Source organism: Fukomys damarensis, unplaced genomic scaffold (assembly GCF_012274545.1).
Source record: "Fukomys damarensis isolate Sample0158 unplaced genomic scaffold, DMR_v1.0_HiC HiC_scaffold_7, whole genome shotgun sequence".
Lineage (NCBI taxonomy): Eukaryota > Metazoa > Chordata > Mammalia > Rodentia > Bathyergidae > Fukomys > Fukomys damarensis.
The window spans coordinates 7,774,716-7,802,081 of record NW_022900919.1 but is presented as its reverse complement, the minus strand read 5'-3'; the positions used below and the strand labels follow the sequence as shown (position 1 = coordinate 7,802,081).

The following is a 27,366-nucleotide window of genomic DNA, read 5'->3' as shown; positions in this document are numbered from 1 at the left end:
AAAAAAAAAAAAAAAAAAAAAAAAAACCTTTAAGCCTCAAAATTATATTCTTATCAAGCTATCAAGCCTTCTAAAAAGTAATATAATAACTGGTACAGACCAAAATCTTCTTGGACTGCTAACCTCCTTACTGGGTTTCATCAGGAACAATGTAAAGCAAAGATCTTTGTATAGTCACACAGCTCAATAATGGAGGTAATCTATAAGTTATGGATATTTTCATGGTAACAATGACAACTATGGTTCATGGCTTCTATAATCAGCAACCAGAAGAGTGACTGATATCATATATTTGAGCAATTCTGCCATTCCATTCTGTGCATGTCAGGAATGATTTATAGTATGTGTAATACGATGGGTCATATACCCAAACATATGCCATTCTAATACTATGCAAAGTCAATGTAAAAACATGGATCTAGAGCAAAAGTAACATTTGATTCTGTTAGAGTTCCAGTCATGTAAATAATTAGTATTTCAGATAGAATATTACTACTGCAAAGGCATTTTCTGTATCGTAATATTTATCCTGGTTCAAATAATTTATATTTAATTAATAATATACTTTACATCATATATACTATATACTATAGTGCGCATACACACCTTAAACTATATCTTAAACCAAAGCTTCACGAGACAATATTTATCTATGCTATTTGTGATGTGATATGTTCTTTTGTCTATTCTATTCTCATCTAGACCCAATTTTAAAAATGTTTGTTTGGACCCTCTAAACTGATTTTCTGATCCACTAATGGATGATAATGCATAATTTACAGTAGAGTGCTTTACCCTTCTACAACTTCACACACTACTTAAATTTTTTTTCCTTATTTCAATTGATTTAAAGACATTTTCTTTTCTCTTCTGGTGGTGGGAATGGCTAGGGCCTACCACTTAAACCTACGGCCTGTCACTTCTAGTCCCAAGACATTTTCTGATGAGATGAAAGCAAGCTTTGGGTAAGCAGCAAATATCAGAGTGTGGCTCAGGCCTCCAAACTATGCCTCCAAACAAGAAAGTAGATGCCTTGTTCATTTGAGGTTCCAGAACCTAGAAATTTAGATCTTAGGTACACAGTAGCCCTTGATAAATTTTCTTGAATTTTAGAATAAATAAAGTGTCTTTATTGTTTGTTTAGAGTCAGAGGATAGGGGCAATAATTTTCACTTGCGAAAACCAAGGCCTACTAGATTTTTGGAGGTCTGGGGCACAAAGGTCAAGTCTAGGTCACAGCCCACTTCCAGGGACCCTGCAGGGCTCCCTGCAAAATCCTCTATTTCAGGACTCAGCAGAAATCCGGGCCACATTTCTGTGTTTCTGGATGGATGGGGGTTAAGGTCCAGACAAGGTAAAAGGGACAACCCAGCAACCTTTCCTTCAGTTCGCTTCACAAAACCTCAGGGGAAGGTAAAGATGTGAACCAACGGCGACCCAGCCCTGAGGCGCAGCTAACGGCCGCGAGGCGGAGCCAGCGGGGCTGCGGGAGGAGGGAGCTCGGGGGCCCAGCCTGGCCGTGTGGCGCCAGCGGAGTGAGGGGTCCAATCCACGCACTCCGGAGCAGGCAGGGCCTGGGGTGGCCCCGGGGTGGCCTCATCCTCGCCCGCACCTCCGCCCTCACCTTTGTCCTCCTGCGTCCACACCGACTCCTCCTTGAGGCCACGAGGCATCTGGCCGCGGTGCATCCTGGGAGGCTTCCGGGGTAGGGAAGCCCCAGAGGGACCCATGGCTTCTGGGCTCATCCTTTATGGTGCGCTTTCCCATCAGGAGCTTCACCTAGACTGCACTCCAAATGGGCACACTGACCTGGTGACATGGGTGTCACTAATGGCTCAGAGGGCCTAGGTCACTTGCCCAAGCCAAATACTTTGTGGCTCCGGCGAGTTTGAACTTGAGTCTTTCACAATTTGGAGCCAGATGCCACTCCACAAGCTCTCCCGAGGGGAGATGACATTGTAAGCCGGGAGGAAGGGGAAGATGTTCTGGAGTAATTCCTAAAGCTGGCAAGCCCGGATGTAAGTGGTCTCTCCTTACAATGTTGAGTGTAGAGACAGATTGGCAAATGCAAAGTAGACCAAAGGGAGCCACACCACCTATCTCCAGCAAAAGAGACGAGGGAATGTTATTTCTCTGAATACTTGGTTAAAATAAAAAATCATGAAACCCAGCTATAGAGGAGATAGTATAAAGGAATAGTTAGGGAAAGAGTCTTTGGAGCCAGAGAGCCCTGGGTTTAAACTGTGACTCCACAATGCTCTTAACTTTGGGATGTGTGACCAGCAGCTTTTTAGTAGCCTTGAAAATGACAATTTCCTCATCAGCAAAATGAGAACAATCATTCCTCAAGATGTCCTGAAGGTTAACTAACAGTTCTAAAGTATTAAGCACAATATCTGGTGAAATTAAGCCTTGAGAAAATGATAGCTAATTTTTTATTCTTAGAATACACAAAAAAAATTAAAATGTATCTGCCTTGAGTTATTAATAAGCAACTAATTTCCTTATTAAACCTTAAGTTTTAATATATTTTTGTGAAATACAAACCAAAAAGTATTAAGGAGAGCTCAGATTGAGAAAGACATGGAGTTGGGGCATAGGTTAACATATAAACAGTTCTGGCTGAAAGAGACTGCAAGGAAGTAGAAAAATCATAGATTTTAAACTTGCTCAGGAGGGGATGTGTGAGTTGATACTGGAGAAGATCAAATCAGAAAAGCAGAAGCAGAGTTCAGATACCCTCCCAAAGCACGCAAGAGAAAGAACAAAGGGGAGGAGGATCAGATCAAAAACAATATATCAAAGCATGCATAGATTAACTGTGATGAGTTAGTTGTGCAACTCAAAAGCCTGGCTTTGGATTATTGCGGTGCCACAGTGCCCGTTTCTCTAGATACTGCCACGGTTTTGTTTTGTTTTGTTTTCTCCACCAGCAGGTCTATGACTCAAGCTGCACAGCCAGAGGGACAGTACTAACTGCATGAGGGTTCCAACATCAGCCGCTGGTCATATCACTACTCCAAATGGCATGCTGCTGGGTTTGTGAGTCCAGCCTCCCACAGTGGGGAAGTCACTACTGACCTATAATAACTGGAATGACACACTGTCTCTGGAGGCAGCCCCTTGCCATCTTCTGCAGCAGACTATTAAACAACAAGTACTGTTAGTTTACTTTTTACAATGCTGTTAAAAGAATGGGATCCTAGAAGCTGCTGTCTGCTTGCCAATTCCAGAAAGTACAAAGTGCTTATTTCAAATCTGTTTCTAGATGCCCAGTGGCAGGTGTGCTCATAAACTTTTTGTTGCTGTTGTTGTTGTTTTTTTGTTTTTTGAGACAGGGTCTCACCGTGTAGTTGAGACTTAAACTGGAACTCACTATGTAGCCCAGGCTGGTCTGGAACTCACAGAGATCCTCCTGCCTCAGCCTCCCGAGTGCTGGGATTACAGGCGTGCGTCACCACGCCCAACATTCATAAACTCTTTTGACCACATTCACTTTTCAGAGACTCCAGCTGTTTGTGATGGCTCCCAGATAGCACTGATTCCATTATTAATTTGTGATAAAACTCACCTATATAGGAGAGACGCTGTTGGCCATTAGTTTTATTTTCTAGTTCATCGCTCATCTTCCCAACATGTTATCATCAAATTACTCATTTTCAAATCATTCATTGTGCACATTAAGAGTGAAATATAGTAAAGAGGACACAGGCCGGGGACTGGAGGTGTAGCTCAATGGCAAGACCATGCAGGAGGCCTTGAGCCCCATCCCCAGTGGATCCCACACACACACAAGAAGCTATCTGCCACATTCCAAAAGGAAACTCTGTGACAACAAAAATCATTTACTTGTCATCAATCTACTGAACAAGAGAAAATTTCACTCAGCACTGTCGAGGAAAAAGAGTAAAATAAAAAAAGTTTAAAAAAACAGTTTACAGGAAAATGAAACATCAAAAATTGAATTTTGTTTCATTCAAATAGGCTTCACTACTCATTTCCATTTTACAGAGAAAGACAAAAATATCGTGATTTAGAGATGCTTTGGGGGAAACCATCCCTATAATTAACTTAAAACACAAAGTCACTAGCAATCACAAATGAGCTGCTGGTGCATTCACTTCCTGGACCTCAAGAGAAAACTGTGTCTGGAAGGAGGTGTGAAGCACTTGAAAAACAGACACACCCATCATCACCCCTAAAAACTATTTTTCTTGTAAACCCTGTGTTTTAAGCCCAACCAGCTTAAGTGATTAGGCAGGATCTTATCTTCAACCACTGAAACTTTCTGTCCCATAAAACTCTTTTTAGTGGAAAGCAGCAGCAGCACCTCAGCCATGTGAAGCGCAAAATAGCCCCATGCTTCAGGCTGACCATCCCCGCTTCCTTTTTATTGTTTTGGTACTGGGGATTGAACCCCTGAGCTATACTCCCAGTTCCTTTTTTTTTTTTTTTTTTTTTTTAAATTAAATTTCAAGACAAGTTTTCACTAAGTTATCCAACCTGGGCTCGAACTTGCAATCCTCCTGCCTCAGCCTTCCTCAATGCTGGGATTATAGGCCTGTGCCATTGCATTTGACTTCCTTCCTTTTTAAAATTTTGGGTTTATTTTTTTCGATTATATTTGCATAATTGTTTAAACACTCAAAATCTTTCAATTCTCGAAAATGTTTCTTGAATTTCTTTAGCACTTTTTCTTTCCCAGTTTCTTTTCTTTTTTTCCTTTTATTCTTTCTGGTATGTCTGCTACTTCATTATTGAAGCTTGTGAACTGATTCTCAGATTTTATCATTTTTGTATCCTATTTTCCAATTTCTTTGTCCCACTGCTGCATTTTCTAGCTTTCCTCCACTTTATTTTACACATTCCTATTGAGTTTTTCATCTTTGTTGCCTTATTTACTTAGAAGTATTCACCACTTAAATTTTTTAATGTAGTATCTATCTTCTTGAGTCTATTGGTAGAAGAGCCGTTTCATTGTTTAATCTGTTGTATATGTGTCTGTGTGGGAGTTGGCTGTGTAGAAGCCCTATGACATGAGGTTTGCAGTCATGGGCTTCATGGTAAGTAACTGGGTAGGGGGACCAGTGCTTACATCTTTAGACCTTTTCTCCTGGGACCAAGTACCCAGAAGAATCTCCTCTAGGCTCCTGCCCAAGAGTTCTGGGAGCAGAGGTAGGGGAGGGAAGTTGATTACAACATTCAGGATGTGAATATCCCAAATCCCTTATTTTCAGTGAATTTTTCCCATCCTCAGCTGCATATCTTTAAGAGTCCAAAGATCCTGTTTTACTCATGGATATGGTATTTTTCAACCTGCCATATTTGAGGAAGGACAACGGTTTAGTTAAATGGAATGAGTTGTGGGATCTGCAGGTTAACTGTTTCTTGAAAAGGTTTTCCACCACCTATCCCTCGGCACAGTGGTACTTGATACTCCAATCCCAAGGCTTTAGGTGTAAGTCAGGCCACTTCTCAGCTTTCCTCACGCTAGATTAAGAATTTTGCTTTTTTGGTTCTGCCAAATCAGTTGATCACCTATCTTCACATTCAACATTGTTTCCTCCTTTTCCGTGTCCTTGTGTGTTTTACTGCTCTTGATTTTGGCCTTTACTGTTGCTGTGTGTGGTGTCTTGAGGGAAAGAAGCTAGACACTCAGTGGGAAGGCCTGGATTCCCTTTTCTATTCCAGTTGCACAGGCATTAAAGAACTTCTGCAACCAAACTATTGACAAACTTTCTTCTTAACCATCTGGCCATTATGTTGCTACACAAGTTATTTTCGTCAGTGCTCCATTACCTGTAGAACAGAATTACTCAGCCTGACATAATCAGGTCTTGATGTACTTTCCTACTGTGACGTATTGCATCACTCACCACCCATTCTCTAAGCTGCAAGTTTTTAGAGCACAGTCATTACCTGCTAGTGAGGACAGGAAATGAGTCATGTGACAAGGATGTTGGAAGCAGACTACCTTCATTTATTAACTCACCTCTGCTACTTTGCCAACTAGGTGATCTTGGGCGGTTGCTTTATCTCCTTATCTACACAAGGAGGCTCATAATAGTACCATGGGGGCTTTAAAAGCACTTTAAAACAGTGGTTGGCATCTAGGAAATGCAACGTAAGTATTAATTATAATTCCCTACATATCTGTCTACCGCCAGGAGATTATCAAGTGCTGGGTGAAGAATCTCTTCTTGTTTATTGAACATGTGTTGTGACTATGACGTGACAGCTTAGCCACTGGACACAATGTAAAAAGAACTTGGCAATTGGAAAGACGGTTGACTAATGATTCAAATATAATGTGACAAATGCTATACTCCATGAATGGGCAAAGTGTGGGGAACACAGGGTGTGTAAAGCCTAATGGTTCCGAACAAACAGGGACCTAACATTTGATATGAGGCTTGCTGACAGCGTATGTAGGGACAAAAGGCTGTGCTGCTAAGAGCAGTGGGCAGGTGCAAAGCCCAGGTGAGGCTGGAGAAGCATGTTAGGCCCTCTGTACAAGTCCTTATATAACCTGTTTGAAGTCTACACGTATTGACTGACCAATCTCACAACTCTCACAACACTGGGTGTGCTGGGGACAATTTTAAAGTGTCAACAGCAATTTGTTACTAATAATAGCTGAAATGTGGCTGCTTGACATTTAAAAAATGAGTTAAGAAAACACTCCCTTAACAATGTAGAACAAACAAGCCATAAACAAAAGAATACATATACTAGGAATCCACTTGTATAAAAGGCAAACACCTAATGAGTTAACTACATTGTCTCAAGTCAGGATACAGTTATCATTAGGAGTAGTGACTAGAAGGAGACCCAAGGGGACCTCTGGGGGCCACTAATGCTGTTTTCTAACCTACGTGTTGGTTCTACAAATTTATCTTATCTGGAGAATGAACAAGCTATAAACACACACACATTCCTGTATCTCTTATGCTTTGAATTATAGCACACGGAATAGGTTTGTGAATTTGTGCTTACTTTCACTGGGTGTCCACTGGTTACTCACTGGACAGATAAATATTACTTGTTATGTTATATTATTATTTTTTATTTTATTTAATTATTATTATTTTATTTAATTTGAAAACACCTCCTGGATACTCTGAATGGCCAGCGACAGACACCACACTGCCTAGGGTCTTCAGCACCAGTGGGGATTGGTGTGTGTGTGTGTGTGTGTGTGTGTGTGTGTGTGTGTGTGATGAACTATTTACACTCCCGTGTCAGGTGTACATGTAGAAATCCTGAAATACCAGCATTCAACATACCTATTATATCTCCCCATCACCATTTTACCTACAATAAAGGGTAAATGGTTTCTTATTAACCTTATAAAGAAATATAGGTTAAAAAAAACTGCATAAATTATAATCCATTCAACAATTTGTACCCCTAGGGACACATTCCATTTTTTCTCAAAAAGTTATTTTCATTAAAAAGTAACTTACCCAGCTAAAAACAAAAGAGCACAAAAAGAGAAGTCAAATCTTTTACTTCAGACTGGTCTCTCAAGGCCATCACTGTTATGACTCTCTTACATATTCTTACAGACATGTTTTATATATAGTCAGCCTTCTGTATTGTAGCTCAACTAATAGTAGGCTGAAAATATTCAAAAAATTGTGCCTGTTCTGAACATCTAGAGCCTTTTTATTTTTTGGTCATTTCCTAAACAACACAGCATGGCAACTATTTATACAACATTAATATTGTATTAGGCATAATGTAGGAGGTTGTATAAGTTAGATACAAATAGTATGCCATTTATATAAGGGATTTCAATACATGAGTCTTGGTGGTGGGAAGGTCTTAGAACCAATTCCCTGTGGATAGCAAAGGATGACTGTATAAATATTTGTGTATTACTCCTGCCCTGCTATTTTCCTTAAACTAATGGGAGCCCAGTATATTTCTGTCTTTGTGTATCTCTGTCTTTTTCTTTACTGGAGATGTTTTATAGCTACAAACATGGATACAATTAATTCTTTATAGGTACATAGTATTCCAATACACACACACATACACACACACTGACTTAACCAGTTATTTCTAGTCTTTTGCTTTTATTAACAATTGAATATATATTCTTTGATATGCTTTTAAATTTATGATACAGACAAGCACCGTGGTGTGCACACCTATAGTCCCTGTTCCTTGGGAAGCTAAATCAGGATTGTGTGAGCCCAAGAATTACAGGCTAGTTTGGGCAACATAAAAATAGTAAATTATGGTACAAACTGACTCAATGCATATCCTTATCAAATGTGTTACCAAACTTTTTGACTTTTGCCATGTCTATTCAGTTAACATGGACTGTTTTGTGTGTGTGTGGCAGTGCTGGAGACTGAACCCAGGGCCTTCACACTGAGCTTCATCCCAGCCCTTTTTCTACTTTCATTTTGAGACAGGATCTTACTGAGTTGCAGTTTCCCAGGTTTGGCTCAAACTTGAGATTTTTCTGCCTCAGACTCCCAGAGTGCTGGTATTACAGGTATGTACCATCACAACTGGCTAACACAGACTATTCTGATCACTATACATGATCAAATATTAAATCAAATGTTATGTTTTAATGTCCAGAAATTTTAGTCTTCCTTATATGTCTCTACAAAAGGGTCATTTACAAAATATTGTAAGGCCATTTTAGATTAATAACAAATTCATTAGCACAATACAATTGCTATTCATAGCATACAAATCTAATAAATATGAAAATTGGACTTACCACTTTTCCTCAAAAAACCCAAATAATTATTCATATCACAACCATGTTATTTTCTTTCTTTTTTTTTTGAGAAGGTCGTGCTCTATTCCCCCCACCACTGGCCTCAAACTCACCATCCTCCTGCCTCAGCTGTGAAAAAAACAGATCATGAGAGAAATACATCGCAAAACCACAAAGAGATAACATGCTACTCTGCTTAGAAAGGCTATTACCAAAAAGACAAAAGGAAATTATAAAGGCCATGGAGAAAGAACTCTTACATCCTGTTGGGAATGTAAATTATTAGGAAAGCCATTACAGAACATGATCATGTGGAGGTTTCTCCAAAAACTATTAAAAGAACTCCTCTATGATCCAGCAATCTACTACTAGGTACATATCTAAAGGAAATTACTTCAGTATCAAAGAGATATCTGCATGTCCACGTTTATGTGCAGTACTATGCATAGTAGTCAAGAAGTGGAATCAATGAAGACATTCATTGATGGAAGAATGCATAAAGGAAATGTGGAATTGTATATGTACAAAATGGAATATTGTTCTATCACAAATAATGAAATTCTGTCACTTGTCATGACATAGGACAGTATCTTACATGAGGAGAGCCAGGCACAGAAAGATAAATGCTATCTATTCTCAAACTTTGATGGGAGCTAAAAAAGCTCATCACAATCAAGTACTGTAAAACAGAAGTCACCGGAACCTAGGAAGGGTAGGAGAAAGGGAAAGACAGAGGTTGGATAATAGGTACGAAAAAACACTTAGGTGGGAAATAAGTTCTAATGTTCTATAGCACAGTAGGATAACTATGTTTTGTAACAACATAAATATTTTTAAATTATTTGGGCAAGAGTTTAAAGGTTCCTAACGTAGAGACTTGATAATATTTGAAGACTTGGCAATGTTAATTACTGATTTATCAAATATTATCTAATGCATCAAATTATAATGGTACACAAATATACACCAGCTAAATTTTTTAAAAAATTATTTTCAGAGTATGTAAGCATGTATGTATACAGAGCAAACTGCCTCTCCTAAAAAGTTCCACCTATCACTTTACATGTAAACACCTCAGAGGGAGATAATAACTATACTAAGTTAGTGTCTTCCTGAAATTCAAGCCTGGCTACAGCCTGATTGGGGTCTCAATTGGAAATGAGGTCTTTGTAGATATGATCAAGTTAAAATGAGGTCAGACTAGATTAGAAGTCCCTAATGTCATGACTGGTGCCCCAATAAGACAGAAAGTGGGCACAGGCATGCCCACAGGGGTGAATATCACGTGAGATACAGAATGGGGTGATGCAGCTACAGGCAAGTAACACTCAGCATTGCTGGCAACTACCAGAAGCAGGGAAAGACTCTTCTTTATGGCCTTGAGAGAAAGCATGCCCTGCCAACACCCTGATTTTGCATTTCTAGCCTCCAGAGCCATTAGAGAATAAATTTCAGTTTTGAACTACGGGTGTGGTAATTTGTTATGACAGCCCTAAGATTCTGATACAATAACCATTCCAAACTTTGTGTAAGCTTGAACTGCCATGAGTTGCAAGCAACACAGAACTGTATCAAGTGTCTTGTTATTTGATGTCTCTTTTTCAGGCACCATGATGTGTCTAAGAAGGCAAAAGAAAGATGATTTAGGAAACCTTTTTGCTGTGTTTTTGTTTTTAAAACTATTACCTCATTAATACGTAATTTATATTAAAGAAAAACAATTCCTGGAATTAAAAAAATGCCACATTTTACAAAAGGCTGACACTTTTACTATATATTACTTCCATACATTTTAACAACTTTAAAAGTGCAGCTGGGTTATATGGGAAGAGATTTTTCGTTTGCAAACGGTAAATGGCACCTTGTAGCTCTTCAAAGCATTTGACTATTCTGTAAAATATCCCTTCTTCAGCAACAATATTATTTGGGGCTACTGCACAGTCAATGGAGAAAGAAGCAGCAGATTGTTTTGGAACCAGAGGACTTGACTGAGGCTGTAGGCTAAGTTCCTTTTTATACCTACTTGTCCCAGCTGGGTCCTGAATTTTCCTGCTTGCTTGTGGGTTGTAAGATGTCTGTTGGCTGTTTGTTACATGCTGGTCCATGGATTCTGCTCCAGAATCATCAGAGCTGTCATAGTCTACCAGAGTGTGAGAAGCGTGAGGAGAAGGTGGACTATGATCGCTCGTGGTGTGGGTCTCACTAGACATCACATCCTGCTTCAGAAGTTCTGAAGAATCACCAGAAGCCCAGGGAAGACAAGTATGAGCATGTATGTGACTATCAGGAGCAGTCAAACCGTCAAACGGTGGCATTTGGTGGCTGCTTTGGTCTTGGACGAGCAAGGGGACACAACCACAAATATTCATGCCAGGTTGAATTTCAGTTGCATCAAAGACCTTGCAAATGGTGAAAAAATTATCCCAGTCTTTTTGTAGTAACTTTAAATATCTAACAAAATATTCAAGAAAACAGGTCTCTGAGGAAATCAAAAAGTCAAGAAGAACCGTAGAATCAAATCCTATATTTTTTAAGAAGAATATAAAAATACAGTGAGGATTATAGCCATTTTCATGTGTGTGATGCATCCACATTTCTTTTTCTTGGGTCAAACTTCCAGTAGATTCATATTCTCTAAAAATGAAGATAATGGAGAACCCAGATTAATGACTTTTTGAAATGTAACAAACATAATTCACAAACCATAAATTTACCTGATTACTTTTTAATCTATGCATTACTTTAAAAGAAAAAATTAAAACCATTCCTTTCCCCAAAACTCTAAATAAATTTGACTCAATAAAATAAAGCCCACTGACTTTGGCAGATGTTATTTTTGTCTTTCCAAAATGTCCTTTTTCCTAATATAGAAACCCGTCATTTTCATGGGCAGCCAACTACATGGGTGGGGTGGAGCCTAAACCTCCTTCCTTGACCCATCAATGGAGCTGGGCATGTGACATAGGCTGACCATTCAGTGCTTCATGGTCCTGGCCATAATGACTGGTTCTGATAAGAACCCAGGACCCAAATGGGCTACTCAGATCTCCCCTAGTTTTTATTGGCACTATGAAAGATTATAACTATAAGACCTATATAAGCCTGGAATCGCTGGTGGCCACATCTGAGAATAAATTCAGAGTTGTGAAATAGTGTAAAAGAGAAACAGTTAATGGCATGATTTGAATCCCTGTATATAGTTATACCTGATGCCAACTTGATCCCTTAGAACTTCCAATCATGAGCCAATAATTTTTTTCTGCTTAGTTTCCATTAGTTTCTCTCATTTACAACCAAAATAAAAATGTAACTGATACATTGGAAAAAATAAGTATACATGCCATGAAAATATATACCTGTCCAGGCACACTGAACTGAAGTTAAGAAAATGAGAAATTCCCACATAAATCAAATTTAATTCAGAGGCTCCATTTTCCTTGGGGAGTAAGAAATCAGCTTTGAGTACAATGAAGATACTTACACAGGCATGTACATTTTCAGTCTGAATTTCTCTTTCAATATTTTTGAGCCTAATTCAAATCATATGTAGGAATTTCATGTTCTTGATTAGACCTTTTGAAAACTGGCCCCATACACTCATAGTCTGAGAGCAGCCACTGCCAGAAGTGTCACAACACAGTAAGTACTGGCAGCACAATGCTGCGCCGCTGATCATTAGTAAGAAATGCCTTTCTCTCAGGCCAAGAGAAAAATGGAAATAAAGCAAATATTTTAGGGTTTTAATAAAGCAAAGCAGAAATAGTGGAAAAGGTCACTAGTTATTAACTTCGTAAGCAATTATAGATGTTTGCCGCAAGAAGATATTGCTGCAAGTACAGCTGTTTTAATAAAGCAGAAGAAACATATAATAAATGTCATCAGTAACATAATTTCAGATACGTATCTTCAGAAGGTTTTCGCCCAAATGTGGCTGTATAATAAAGGGAAAATTTGGAACAGCTCCTTTGATTATTTGTAAGTTTGTACTTCCTTTCACAAAAACAAAAATCATCTTACAGAAACTTAACAGAGAAAAGCAAGTCTTAGAGATGAAAATTGGACTCAAACATCAGTTGAGATTCAGAGAAGCATACTAGCTCACCCCCAGTCACACAGGTAAAACAGGTGGCGGTTAAACAGGACTGTGAGTTGTCAGATCCCAGTCTACCTCTACCCCTGATCCGCCAGCCAGCCAAATATTCATAATAATGTAAGTGTAATCCTGTTTTTATGTAAGGTGGGGTTAAAGAAAGGAAATGGAACTTATGAGCAAAGCACAAGATTTCCCCCCAATGATGGAGAGTAAATAATATGCCTGGCACATCTTCTGAAATTTTGCCTATTTTTCTGGCTTGCAGGAAGCTCAACAATTACTTGAAATACACTAACCTGGACAACTGTAAGTAAATGCTCAGTGATGCTTTTGCAGCCTCCAGCATATCGTCATCTTGTTCTATGAAGACCCTAGACAGCCATTCACAAGGGTTGTGTAATTGCAGAGAGGGCTGAAGGTGAGGCTTTAAGAAGGTCAGTAACTCAGACATGAACCTCTGTAAATCAACTTTGAAAAATGCAAATTTCAAAGTGTAGGTAACAGTTTGTGAATACATTAATATTTCAAGTGTCTAAAGTATCTTAAAGTATATTATCATAATTCACACCTTCAAAAAGTCCTGTGTGTCAGGGATTATCTCTATTTTGTAACTTCAGAAGCTGAGGCTCAGGAAAACAGTGACTGAATAAATAGCATTCATTTAAAATGTACAGATCACTTATTTACCACAATTGCCAAATAACTAATTACAGTAACTCTGAGAACAAATGTCACTAGGTTTCTTGCTAAAAGTGTATCAATAAATGAGTCCAAAACAGAGATCTGCTCACTGGCTATAACTATTACTAAAGACAACAATATAATCAAAAAACAAAAAACCCAAAACCCAAACCAAAACCTTTTTTGTCTTTAAAATAACAGAAAAATATTTTTGTTAAAGCATTAGAAGTATTACTATTAAGCCAAAAAAAAAAAAAAAAAAAAAAATCAAGAGTCTGTGGAGTTTTGACTGCAATTTTAAACTCTAAATTATATAACAGATGCCACCTAGTGTTGTAAACTATATTTGCAGAGAACAACAACTAAGTAGCTATTAAAAACTAAATGATATCCACAGCAGCCCAGGGAAGCTGCTGCTTACACTTCAAAGTTCTCATGAAAAGTACATGCTGCTTGTCTGAGACTTTACTATGTATTTGTGAAACAGAAGGAGCTGCCTTCCCCACTACCTATACTGAAAATTATACTTTATAAGGCAGTCTCTGAAATTTTGAGTTAATTATGCAATATTTATCTTCTCACAGTCAACTTAATTTATAATAATCAATAATCTACATAAGCAGGTGTACTACTAAAATGAATGAAAAAATTGATAAAATACTACAAACACTTGAATTTAATGAACTCCTCCCACTTTGGGACTTGTGTAGCCCACTGATGGGATATTTTTAATAAATTATAACCAGGAGAATATATAGCTTGAATTAGTGGAATTTATACTAGCCCTGAGATTTGATAATGATAAACTAATAATTTATTACTAGGCATAAAAAGGAGTCTGAAGAATTACCTTTCATTTCATTTACAGATGTGTAATTTCGAAATTTGATTTCGAGAGACTTCATTATAACTAAGCTTGCAGCTCTAAGGAGCACATGATCTGGACCAGCAGTATCTCCACATCCAGGATGAACTTCTTTACCTCCAAAGCAAGGCCATTTTCCATCAACAGACCATGTCTTCAACAAGCCCAGATTCACAGTATGCAAAACAGCATTAGCTAAAGCCAACATGTCCACATCTAAATGGTGGTCTGGTGACATTGTGACAAGCACAGATGCATGACACAGGTCTTCGCCCACCTTGCACAGAAGGCACTTTTTGATAAATATCATCAACTTCCTTTTGACAAAAGCCTGAATAGGCCAGGTAAGAATGTCTAGCACGCAAGAAGGTTTCAAAAATAAAACCCTCTGGCTTCTGAAATGTAACTTCAGGTAGATTCTGGAGGCTATGAGAAGTTCAAGTAAGTCCAAGAAACTCACTAAGCTGTTTACTATCTTAGAAGGATCCTGGCAGTTTTCAAAATGCTGGGAAAATAAGGAACTGTAGAACACTTCAAAAGTATTGTCAAAAGTAGTCAGGAACTGCTTTAGAATTTCTGCAATAATAGGAACAGTAATCATAAGCAACAGGAAAAACAAAGGCTTCTTAAAATACAATTTCACAACTGAATTTGTACAAATACATTGTATAGGATAAAAACACAAGATCTGGAATATTTGCCCCAACAAGAACAAATAATGATACAAGATCAGTAACTAATAACGATATTTAACATTCATTTACAAATATAAACAGCATCCAACTATGCAAGGGATATATATAATAATGAAAACATTTAATTTTTTTTTCCTTTTAAAAGTTACCTTCTTTAGTTTTTCATACTTCAAGAGAAATCAAATATAAATTTTATTCTTCATTATAAATATAATGTTTCTGGGGGCAAGGCGACAGTCCTATATGGGGCAATGTAATCATACCTGCTTTTTCTGAACATGTGTCTTTAAAGACTTCTTTTATTACAGCTATAAGAATCCAGAGGCAATGCATTACTTCATTACTCTCAGAGTATTCAGAAAGATTTTTTTGGCAAAAAACACTCCAGTAACTACTTAATGTTATCTACAAGTGAGAAAACAGAAAAAGATAGTTTAAAAAAAATTAAGGTATTATATGCATGTGCCAACCTCCCACAATGAAAGCAACTGTTATATAAAAGTAGTACTAATAAAAACTTTTAAAAAAACAATATTTTCTTTAGAGTTACAAATTACCTACTATACACAATACAATATACAACACTGTCTATTTGTTTGCCTTAGAAAAGCATGATAAAATTTGGTAAAATAAGGAAGAGAAATATCTTAATATTTTTTAAGTCAAGAAATTCAATATGCCATAAAAATACCAAAAGGAAACATGAAAATACTAGCATATACATGGTATAATGAAATATAATTATTTATTCTTTACACTTTGATCCATTTTCCAAATATTCCACTATAAATAACATCTTTTATATTCAGAAAAATGTTATTTTAAAATAGAATTGACAATAGCAGAAAAAAGTCAGTAGATGCTCAGACTTGTTTATTAATTTGTTCAGAGGTAAAAAGAAATCTGACTTTGAATTTGTTCGTGTCATTTTTTGTTATACTAAGGACCATTCATAGAATTTATTTATATCAAATCTGTGAAAATGACCTTGATCTCAAGTAGAAGTTCCTAAATCTTTTTGGGGGGAAGGTATACTACTGACTTAAGAATATAAATAAAGCTGTGGCCTGAAACTGACCTCTTCTGTTAAGAGTGATTATTATGATTTACAATACATTTAAGACTAATTCTTGATACAAGCAACCATATTATTTCATTCTTACGGTTTGTAGATTTACACATCACTATGTGAGTAAACATTTTATTAATACAAATACAGATATTCTTTGCTTAACAACCTCCCTGTTTAACAACTGTTCCAACTTATGACCCATCTTTTTTGTACAGTTCTGTACAACTCGATAGAGCCCCAATGTCTTTTTGTTGTACAGTATGGTAATTTTTGCTGATTGTACCATACAGTATTGCTGTATATTGTTATACATTACAGTACTGTCTTTAAGAGTTATGCAAATAAAAACAAAGTCATCAAATTGGAGTTTCCTTTCACCATTTCTTTGTTCTGAATATTGTAATGTACATACTACATACAATTCTTCATTTAGCGACCAACTCAATTAATGACCTCGTTGCATAGTCACATGACCATAACTGGTCATCAAATGAGGAATGTCTATATCTAAAGGAGCAAAATCAAATGTCAAAGAGCAACTTTAAAGACATCAGAAGAGAAACAGTAATACAATCTGATTACTTATCTTACCTTTTCTTTCAACTGGAAATAGAGAAGCAATGCCAGACACTTTGCAGCCATATGAGACAACAATCTGTCTGAATTTTGGACCAAGCAAATCTATAGAAAAACAAATACATTTAATCACTACGGTTAAATGTTTTAGAACTCTTACTTTACATATCTAAATCTTAGAAAAGGAAAATGGATTACCAATTTACAATCGACCTCAGCTGAGTGTAAAAGAATTTTAGTTATATCTCTGTATTTCTCCTGTGCATGGATCTCAGTCTCCACAGACACTACCCTGGATATCATCACATGGATCACAGTTAGCTGAAGGAGCTTCGTCTCTCGGACACTGCTTGTCTGAGAGATTCTCTTCACACAAACCCCTGCTGCAGGAGTGGCAGTCACCTCGACAGGGGGTGGCTGATGCCTGTCCTGCACTCCATCTGTGTCCGGCCATTCCACAGACAGGGTTGTAGCACACTCTTGATCTGAAAGTGCTGGGTTGAGATAAAAGACGTACTTGTGGCTGTCACTTTCAAGTGTAGCTCCAAGAAGTACCTTCTTGTATAACTGATCTAAAACTTCATAGAAAGCATTCATTTTGATTTCCAAAATGTGTCTTCTACAAAGGCTGACAAGTACAAGTTGTAAATACTGGTATTTTAGAGAAGTGATGAATCTTTAACATGTCTCTTCAGTGAAGCCTAAAACAAGAAAACCATTTTTATAAATAATTATAATTATTAAAATTATAAATGGTACATACACATATTATAAGAGAAAGACAGTGGTTGCCACTTAATCACTGTCTCAAAGTAAAGGTAAAGCCGATTGGTGAATTTCTAAAATGGGAAACTGTAATAAGAATAAGACCGTAATTATGAAATGGATGCTCTCCATACAGATTTAAGAACATAAAATCATTTTAATGTTATCATAGCAGAAATGGCAGCATTCCTCTAACGTTTTTCAGTGGCGTGCCAGTGTTTCTCAACCTTGGCACTGTTAACATTTGGAACCAGGTTATTCTTTATGGGAAAGATGTCTTGGTAACTGTAAATGTTAAGCAATGCTCCTGACTTCTACCCTCGATGTGTCAAAGCACTCAACCTCATGCACCAAATTTTGACAACCCAAAATGCAGATTTTGTCAAATTTCCCTTGTGGGGAAAATCATGCCAGTTCAGGTCCACTGGGATAACTCAAATTCAATAACCTTTACCTCCAATGTAAAGATGAAAATCTGAAATTAGACTGCTAGTGGTCTAACTATATTATGGCAATTGCTAACTAAATTCTGACTTAAAATTACATGATCATAGATAGAACCCTCACACAACATCTGTATCACTAAATAAAATTAATAAAATTATGCTTTATGATTAATAACTGCTAAACTTTACTCAGTGTCTACTGTGTACCAAACACAGTTCTCCAAAAGTCTCTCTGTGAACATCACAATCTTATGTGTCAATTATCACACCCATTTTACAGATGGGAAACTGAGGCACAAAGAGGTGACATCACAGAGCTAGTTAAGAAACAGCGGAGTCACAATTTGAAGCTGAGAAATTCAGAGTCTATGCCCTCTACAATTCTTTTGAGGCATCCTTCAAACTTCCTCTGGGGACCCCAAGTACAGGAGAGCAGATGAGGAGAAGGACTCATATAAATTTCCTAAATGTAAGCAGATAGCACACAGCCTAGTCTCTGACGTCTGACTGTGCCAAAACAAAAAACAGAGTAACAGTCCTCAGGTCCGTTTTTACAATGATTATGAAGCTTCCCAATACAAATGAAGAAAAATTTTTTCAAAAGACTCTCAGCAACTAAAGGTTGAGACATTAAGTGAGGATATCCAATTCACTGAATTTTTATATTAAATTTACTTTCAGTAGCTCCACCAAATATACCAACCCCCCATGAAAAGCCAAACTACTTACTGATTCTATTTTGTTATCAGTTTATCCATAGTTTAAGAGTACTATGAATCAAAGACTGAGACAGTGGTTTTACTTCATTTAGAATAATTTCACTCTTCTCCAATAAATAACTCAAAATGTAAGAATTCAACGAATCATACCACAGTGATATATGCTCACCCATGTTTATAGCAGCACAGTTCATAATAGCTAAAACATGGAAACAACCCAATTGTCCATCAACTGGAGACTAGATGAAGGAGATGTAGTTTTTCTCTCAAATGGAGTACTACTCAGCCATAAAGAATGAGAAACTAGAGACACTTATAGCTAAATGGATGTACATTGAGGCACACTCTTAAGTGAAATAAATAGGACACGTAAATACGAATAGTTTCTCTGGTGTGAAAAACGAAAAGTGTAAATAAGGTTAAAATGGTATAACTGATAATGTGAAATAGAAATAAAAGGTCTAAAGGAGTAGAGGAAGGAGGAAGGGTGGGGAAAGGAAAAAAGGAAAAGAAAAAATATGAAAAAAGGAAAAAATGGAAACAAAGTCTTTGCAAATAGGGAAAGGTGGAAGGGATGAAGGGAGGGCAGGGACATGAGGAAAAAATAAGAACCAAGATACATAATGTAAAGGTACAAGATCCCAGTGATGACTGTAACTGTATTGTATACCTAAATTGTACCAATAAACTTAATGGAAAAAAAAACTCAAAATGGGTCATGGTCATAAAACTTACATACAAGCTCTTAGAAAAAACATAAGAGAAAGTGTTCAAGCATGGAACTGTTAGCCTTGACCCCAAAAACACGATTTCTAAATATAAAAACTGATACACTGGACCTCAACAAAATTAAAAAGTTTTTCTCTACAAAAAATTCTATTAAGAAAGTGAAAAGACAAGCTATAGTCTGAGAGAAAATACTGTACTTGCAAATGTGTGTCTAACCGATGGCTAGTATCTAGACTATGTAAAGAATGCTCAAAACTCAGTAAGAAAAAAATAATTACATTAGGGCTGAGCATAGTGTCATATGCCTGTAATCCCACTATCCAGGAAGCTGAAGTAGGAGAGTCTCAAGTTTGAGGCCAGCCTGGGCAACTTGCAAAACCCTGTCTCAAAATGAAAAATAGGGCTAGGGATATAGTTCAGGGGTAGAGCAACCCTGGGCTTGATCCCCAGTACTACATATGCAAAATAATAGTAATAAAAATAATTTAATTCAGAATTATTATTCAGTAAGACACTTGAACAGACATTTCACTAAAGAGGACACAGAGATGTCAGATAAACACATGAGAAGATGTCTAATCACATGAGCTATCAGGGAAATGCAAATGAAAAGTACAGTAAAATAACATTATCAGAATAGCTAAAAGAAAAATCAGTGACACCAAATACTATGACAAGGAGGTGGAGAAACTAGATTTCCGTCACAACACTGGTGAGAATGTAAAAGGGTACAGCTACTCCAGAAGACGGATCGACAGTCTCTTACAAACTAAGCATGTGTCTGTCACATGGATCAGTAATTGACACTTGGCATTTACTCCAGAAAAATGAAGAGCTATTTACCCTGAAACCTGTACATGATGTCCATCACTGGGTAAATGGTTAAACAAATTCTGGCCCATCAATACCATGCCGCAAAATTTTCCAGCAGCAGCAAGGAAAGAATTATTGATACATGTAACAATGTGGCTGGCTCTAGAGGGGATTATGTTGGGGGGAACAAGCCAACTTCAGAAGGCTGAATGCTCACTGTATGATTCAATTCACGAAACGATGAAATAAAGAATGAAGAGTAGGCTAGGGTTTGCCAGTTGGTAGGGAAGCACCCTTCCACTCAATGGACACAATTAGGGAGTTTACACATGGGGATCCCAGAATAAAGGAGCTGGCAGGGGACACACAGACCTGTGTGAATGACAACTCTGCACAGAGCTAAGTATACATATGAATAAATGAATACAAGTAGAACGAGAAATCTGAATAGCACTGGTGGATTGTGCTGATGTCAAGATCCTGGCTGTGATACTGTACTGTACTAGTCGACAAGATGTTCTCAAGGGGGGAACTAGGCAAAGGTTACACAGCACCCTCTGCATTGCACTATTTCTCAGACCTGCTTCTGTTTCTAGAGTTGCCTCAATGTAAAACACACACACACACACACACACACACACAATTTCAGTCATAGATAACAGTCTTTTGATTCTTAGCATTAATATACATAGGATTCCATAATATCCATGAAAATGTTATTGAATATGTATCATTACGGTTTAGATGTTCCCCCAAATCCTCATGCGGATGAGGTGGGACTTTCTTTTTCATAGGTAGTTGCTGGGGTCAAGGGTGTGTGATTACTAAGCCACTACATGTGAGTGATTAGCTTGACACAGCCCTCATCCCGGCAGTATGAGCAAGATAAACGCAGCAGAAAGACGCTGTTAAACTCTCTCGCTGACTTTGCTGTCTTGTGTGCACCCCGCTGTCTCTGCTCCTCCAGGCCCGTTTGTCATCCCTGCCTTGGAGTCGGCTGATTATGGACTGAAACTTCTGTGAACTGTAAGCCAAATAAACCCTTCCCCTCTGTCTTTGGCTGTTGAGTATTTTGTCTCAGCAACAAGAGAAAAGTAACTAACTTTTCATCACAGTGAAATTTGACCTTAAAAATCTCTAACCAAAAATGAAACAGAACTGTATCTAGAAATGTTAAAAATATTTTCTGGGAGGGCAGAGGTAAGGGGAAAAAAATGAGAATCAAGACTTGCCATGTAAAGGTACATGATCCCAACAATGAATGTAACTGTACTGTATCCCTAAATGTACCAATAAACTCAATAAAAAAAAAATATTTTCTAATGTCTAAGTCTAGAAAATACTTTCATGACTTAATTTCAAAATTACCAAAGAACAAGTGGCTAGAAATTTAAACTTTCCTTTTTATGTGGTATAAAAAATGTCACTGTCTCTTTAAGGTTTTCTTTAAATTCAGAAAACAGAAAAATATCCATCTTCATGGCCAATAATGAATTGGCTTCTGCATGCAGTTTGCTAATAGACTCAGTGATGCGTTGCAGCCTCATTCCACAACAGGTTCTATCAGATCACAGCCTGAAAGGATACTTAGTCCAGATGCTGTGATACTTAAAGGAAAAGTTGAGGCAAAGAAAGGTGTCTTCTGGGATTCTGGTTCCCTCCTCCATCAAGATAGCGTTAAGTTTGCCAGAGGAATAAAATGGGTCTGGTCTGCCTCTTGAGAGAACCTCCTTCCCTTGTGAAAAGGAGAAGGGTGGGTATCTTCCAAACAGCGCACTGAGCGCTGGTGTCTTCCCTTGCCTGGCTAGTTGTACTCCTCACCTTTGTCAGGGCTCCAGATGGCTCCACTAGGAGTTGTGGGAGCTGGAAGGAGGAAGGGGAAAGTGGAAGGAGGAGTAGAGACAGGCCATTCTCTACGCGCCTGGAACTAAGCCTCTCCTTACCCTGTTACTACCACCTGGGTGTTGCACTACTCCTTGCTAATTTCCTCAACACTTTCATGCTCAAATATTGGCCAACATCAGTATCAATGAGACTTAAAGGCTACACCCAAGCCATTTCAGACCTGATCTTCCTTGATAATTCGGTTCTTAAATTCCCAGTGTATTGCTGAGACACTAAGAACTCAAACGCTGTGTAGTGTTTGTAAATTGTCTTCCTTTTAAACTTATCCTGGTATTCTGACAATGGCTAGGAATTTTATTCATTTATTTTGACATGAAGGAAAAGGCTGGTGATTCAGTTACAGATACAACACGTAATACCTAAAAGTGTTTTACTGTTAAAGGAAAAGTTTTCCTTATGGTATCTCCATAAGGCCCTGGTACCTGGAGTCAAACGGCCCCACCACACCAGTCACCATGGGGCAAATTACCCTCAAAGCTTCAGTCTCTCTTAGTGCTCACGGTGCACAAGGGTGATAAGCAGCTCATACGAAGTAGGGAAGGTGAAATTACATACAGGGATTCCTGAAATATCCAATCCAGGGTCTGCCCAGCAAGCTCCTTCTTTATAGTTTCTTTGTGTTACTATGTATGACATAAAACTGTTTGTGAGAAATGAATGAACATGGTTTATTTTGAGAAAGATAGCATCCTCTTTCCCTGCTTTGTAAGAAAATGAAGTAAAACACTGTACTGGGCATCTGATTCTCACTGAGGTATGCGGCAAGCACCAAAAACAGATACCAGGCCTTACCGAGGGGGCCAGGACATGATCTCAAAGATGGGAAACAGTGAAAAAGCCAGAGGCCACAGTCATCCGAACTCCCAATAACTTGATTGGGCCTCTTCCAGTTTATCTTTAATGGGGCAGATGCAGGTATATGGAAATCCAATGCTGCTGGATAGATACATAAAGAGCCTGTATTTTTTTTAGACAAGTAATGAAGTAGCATTGTTCTCTGAGTCTGGAATAACAGTAAGAGTGCAGCATTTAGCATAAACTTAATCAATAGAAATACTCACATGTTCATTTCCCAGAGAGCTTTATTATTTGACCACTCCAAGGATAACTTTTTTCTAATACTGCACAGATTGGTGCTGGACATCAGAATAATAGTTTTGGGCTGAGGATTCTGTGGATGTAGCTTAGTGGTAGTGCTTGCCCAGAAACATGAGGTCCTGGGGTGGATCCTCAGCACCAATCCCGACCCCTCACAAGTCATAGTTGTAGGACAGAATAATTCTTTTTTTTTTTTTTTTTTTTTTTTTTTTGTACTGGGGATTGAACTCGGGTCCTTGCGCTTGCAAGGCAGTCCACTGAACCACTGAGCTAAATCCCCGGCCCAGAAGAATTCTTGACTATGGTCTAGACCAGTGTTCATAAACCGTCAGAATTCCTTGAAAGGCTTCTTAGAACACAGACAGCTGGGCAAACCCCCAGAGGTTCTGATTTCTTAAGTCTGGGGAGAGTCCAAGAACTGGATGAGGGATTACACCTTGCAAACCTCTTACTAATTTACTTGATTTTACTGAAGAGAAATATGAGCTTCCTATGTTAATATATTGTATTAGTGTGAGTGCTTTTTAAAAACTGGGCCTGTAATCCCAGCATTTAGGATGCTGAAGCAGAAAGATCATCACAAATTCGAGGCCAGCCTGGGCTACATACTGAGTCCAAGGTCAGCCTGAACTACATAGCCAGACCCTGTCTTAACAAGCCAAAAAACAACAACAACAACAACAAAAAAAAAAAACCTCAAACCTGGAAAATCTCTACTGTAATCTTACAAAAACAAAATTTCTCTATTGTTTTAAAAATATGAGTCTGTTTTAAATTGTCTTTCACAGTAACAACTTTCAAAGACAAGTTTTCTTTATTTATTCCCCTTTACCAGTTCACACCTGTTCCCTCTGTGCCACAGCCCCTCCCCTCAAAATCTGCCACCAGTGAGTGGCAGGGTCGAATTTAGGGAGTATCTATAGAACTCAGATTTTACTTAGCATTTCACACAGATTCTGTGATAAGAATTGGTTTTCACAGTCGATTTAAAAAAAAAAAAAGTCACGTGCCTACTTCAGCAAAGCAGTACTTATAAACATACACAAAAGCAAATGGCCTATATGGTGAAAACATTTACTTAATTTCAGTAGGAGAATGACGATATTCTCCTTTTAGTTAGAAAAGTTCTTTCCTTCCTCTGGACTTTGATACAACACTGTTCTGTCTATCTAGACAGCTCTTCCACCCACGTTTCCTTTTGCTTTAACTGTGACTTTTTCTGAGGCCAGGCCTCCTATGATGCACTCAGCCTTTCAGCACTAGGGCTGTCTTACAAGTGTGTCCTAACTGGTTTTTAATTGTCTATCCAATTATTTTTATGTGTCCCTTGCTAGACTATTCCTCAGTAAGAACTGTCTGCTTGCTCTACTTCTCTGTAGCTCTTAACACAGAGTCTTATACACAAGAAGCACTTACATTTGTTGAATATATCTCTAGATGAAGATAAACTTAGCAGTGTACATGTCTAAAATAATTCTAAAGTATTAATTTATATATTTTTCTCGCGCTGGGGGTTGAAGGGCCTCATGCACACTAGGAAAGCACTGTACCACCGAGCATCATTCCTACACTCAAAGTTTTAGCACTATTTTGATCTCAAAGAAATTTTTAAAATTCCTGAAACGTCTTTCTTTGTTTTTCCTTTCATGGTGCTAGAGATCATAAGCAGGGCCTTGTGCCTATTAGGCAAGTGCTCTACCACTGAACTATGTCGCCAGCCCCCAGTACAATGCAATATTTAACTTCTGAATTTTCAGTTATAATACGAATTTTATAACAGAAAATCATCAATATAGTATATAGAAGGAGGCATATAGGAATTGAGTTCTGAGCTTATTTAGCCGTTATATCATGCCTGACAAGGCGCTCAATACAAGGGGAACACATTGAAGCCACATCTTAAAGTGGTGTGGTAAAGTATGAGGTACAGAATCGTTTACATTACCAGGAGGAGCGTTACACTGTAGGAACTCAAAAGCTACCAGTGAACTTCCTTCTTTCAGTAATCTTTTTGCCGGAGCAGTGGGGTCAAGAGTACAATTTCTCTATCCAGCCCCACGTCCCCTGCCTGCTAGGTACAGCTGAGCTAAATTGGGCTACAAAGACAGATGGTGGGAATCCACTACTCTGCCTGGGCTTTCGCTGGCGCTGTTCACTACACTCAGGTCCCCAAACCGTACCAGAACCGTATCTGTTGTCACCCAGAATAAAACACTCATCATAACCACCGAGTGCTAGCTCTGTGCCATTCACATTGCTGCTCAAATTTTACCTCTCTGAGAACTTCCCTTACTACTTAAAACAGCTATCGAGTACGAGTCAAACTCGAGCCCATTATTTTGCTCCATTTTCTTGGTATAGCCGGTCCCTGATCGTTTTGTTTCACCTGATTGAATGAAAGCAAATGATTGTATTTATCTCGCTCACTGTTGTCTCCCCAACGATTACAACACTGCCTAGCCAGCACACTCGATAAATGATGAAATGCACTTAATAAATACGTTTTAATATGTTCACCTCCTGCTTTCCCCACCCTGCAGTTCCCTGCACTCACAGGAGGCAGTGAGGATCGCGGTCCCTGCGGGAAAGCCCTCCAGGGTGCTTCCTTCCCGGTAAGCGAACCATCCCCAGCTGGCAGGCGGTCTCGAGACCGGCAGACTCGCCAAGGACAGGCACTCAGAAGCTCTGAGGAATGCGGCGAACACGGCGCCCTTCTCGCTTTCTGGAGACCACTGCCTCCCTAACTCCCGAACAGCCCCTTAGTCCGTCACACACGCCTCTCCGGGAGCACAGCTCAACAACTTTGGGGTTACCTACCTGTTTGGAAGCTGGCTCAAATCCCTCTACCTTGGCTCCGCCATTCCCATTCACATCTGCCCCTTCTAGGCCACCGTAGTTCACAGGAAAAAAAAAAAAAAAATCAAAAAAAAAAAAAAAAAAAAAAAAAAAAAAAAAAAAAAAAAAAAACGAAAAGAAATAACAACCGTGTCTCTTCTCCCGCATGCGCAAAGGACCCGTTCGGTGTACAGGGTTTCTTAGCAACCGCTTCGAGTCCCTCCATTAGGGGGCGGAGCCTCGGAAGCCTCGGGGAAGTTGAGGAGGAAGTGAATGAGGCCAATCGGAGACGAGTCCCAGCCCAGAATGACACGCCTCCCTTTAATGTCGCGAATCAGCAGGCAGCTTTACGGCAAGCAGAGGGTGGGGGCTGCTGGGGAAAGGAGGAGAGAAGGAAGCAACCAACCAACCAAGTCGCCCCCCCCTCACACCCCCACCCTCTCCGGACCTGGTTTACGGCTCAGGGCTCAGGCTTCAGTGCGGCCGCTGATTGGCTGCTGAGGGCTTGGTCCCATCCCAGTGACCCCAAAGTGCTGGAGGGAGGGGGCGGGGGTGGCCCAGTGTAAAGTGCATCCCGAAAGACCCCTGTCCGGAGACCTAGCTGCTGGCACTTCAGGCCCTGTACGAGCTGAGACTTCGCTGTCCCGAGACGTCCCGAGTCCCTCCCTCGCTGGAAGCCTCCGGCCCGGAGTGCGGCAGTCCTCTGCTCCAAGCCCCTGGACCGGGACTGCCCCCCCCGCCCGAACAGGGACTTCGTCCCGGCGCCCGTGCCCCAAGGCTGCCCGGCAGCCGGGACGGCCACCCTCGCCTGCTCGACTGCCTAGATGCTCTCCCAGATGGGGCCGTGAGACACCGAGGAGGATCGGGAACACCCAAGTCTGGCCCTGCCCGGGGTGCTTCTTCAATGGAGAAGTTGGTGAGTGTGGAGGAGGCTGAAAAGAGGAAGAGGAGCAGCAGCTGAGGACACAGGTAAAGTCAGTTACCTCCCCAGAGGGGAAGAGGGCTGCCTGGAGGGGCGGGAGGGAGGAGGATCACTGCTTCTGCCTACCTGCTCTTGCCATCCTCCAGTTCTTGGCTTCGCTGCCCCTCCTCAGAGTCCTCTCTTCCTGGCCTGTGCGGTGCATCACTCAGTGGCTTCTGTTTTCCAGGGCTGAGCTGGCTGGAGGACACTCGAGAGCAGGAAAGGGTCTGCCCACCCACCAGTGGAGCGGCGAGCCCAGTGTCTCTGGCCAGGATCCTGTCGAGGTAACGAGCCAGCCGTCCCCTCCCCCATTGTTTATTCTTGGCCCCTACCTCGTTAAGCAGTGCTTTATTTCCAGGGTGGTTGCTTG

At 39.3% G+C, this 27,366-nt stretch overlaps 3 protein-coding genes across 13 annotated transcripts in view; 1 reads left to right on the top strand and 2 right to left on the bottom strand.

The window, feature by feature from the left end:
* Positions 1-2,445, bottom strand: part of Cers3 (ceramide synthase 3) — a 111,670-nt gene extending 109,225 nt beyond the window's left edge. Inside the window, exon 1 of one of the 4 annotated variants that reach the window (XM_010611084.3) lies at positions 1,625-2,445. In XM_010611084.3, coding sequence (XP_010609386.1) covers positions 1,625-1,767 — 143 coding nt within the window. In that variant the 5' untranslated portion in view covers positions 1,768-2,445. The remainder of the gene's footprint in view (positions 1-1,624) is intronic. The other 3 variants (XM_010611086.3, XM_010611087.3, XM_033761065.1) reach the window with 3 other exon arrangements.
* A 5,126-nt stretch (positions 2,446-7,571) lies between these two features.
* On the bottom strand, positions 7,572-27,177 carry Lins1 (lines homolog 1). Of its 3 annotated transcripts, none has more exons than XM_010611075.3 (7): positions 27,084-27,177; positions 16,924-17,426; positions 16,741-16,830; positions 15,341-15,482; positions 14,368-14,958; positions 13,133-13,304; positions 7,572-11,377 (listed from the first exon to the last, which is right to left on the bottom strand). In XM_010611075.3, the coding sequence occupies exons 2-7, from the start codon at positions 17,320-17,322 to the stop codon at positions 10,492-10,494; spliced, it is 2,280 nt and encodes a 759-aa protein (XP_010609377.1). In that variant the 5' UTR covers positions 17,323-17,426; positions 27,084-27,177; the 3' UTR covers positions 7,572-10,491. The 3 variants fall into 3 exon arrangements, with proteins under 3 accessions (XP_010609377.1, XP_010609376.1, XP_010609378.1); XM_010611074.3 differs by lacking the exon at positions 27,084-27,177 and adding an exon at positions 26,018-26,114; XM_010611076.3 differs by lacking the exon at positions 27,084-27,177 and adding an exon at positions 25,755-25,992.
* Asb7 (ankyrin repeat and SOCS box containing 7) overlaps positions 26,173-27,366 on the top strand; it is a 39,057-nt gene continuing 37,863 nt past the window's right edge. For 5 of the 6 annotated variants that reach the window (XM_010611078.3, XM_010611080.3, XM_010611077.3 and 2 more), the window contains exons 1-2: positions 26,173-27,004; positions 27,184-27,280. The gene's annotated coding sequence lies outside the window, so the exon portion shown is untranslated. The remainder of the gene's footprint in view (positions 27,005-27,183; positions 27,281-27,366) is intronic. The other variant, XM_010611083.2, reaches the window with a different exon arrangement.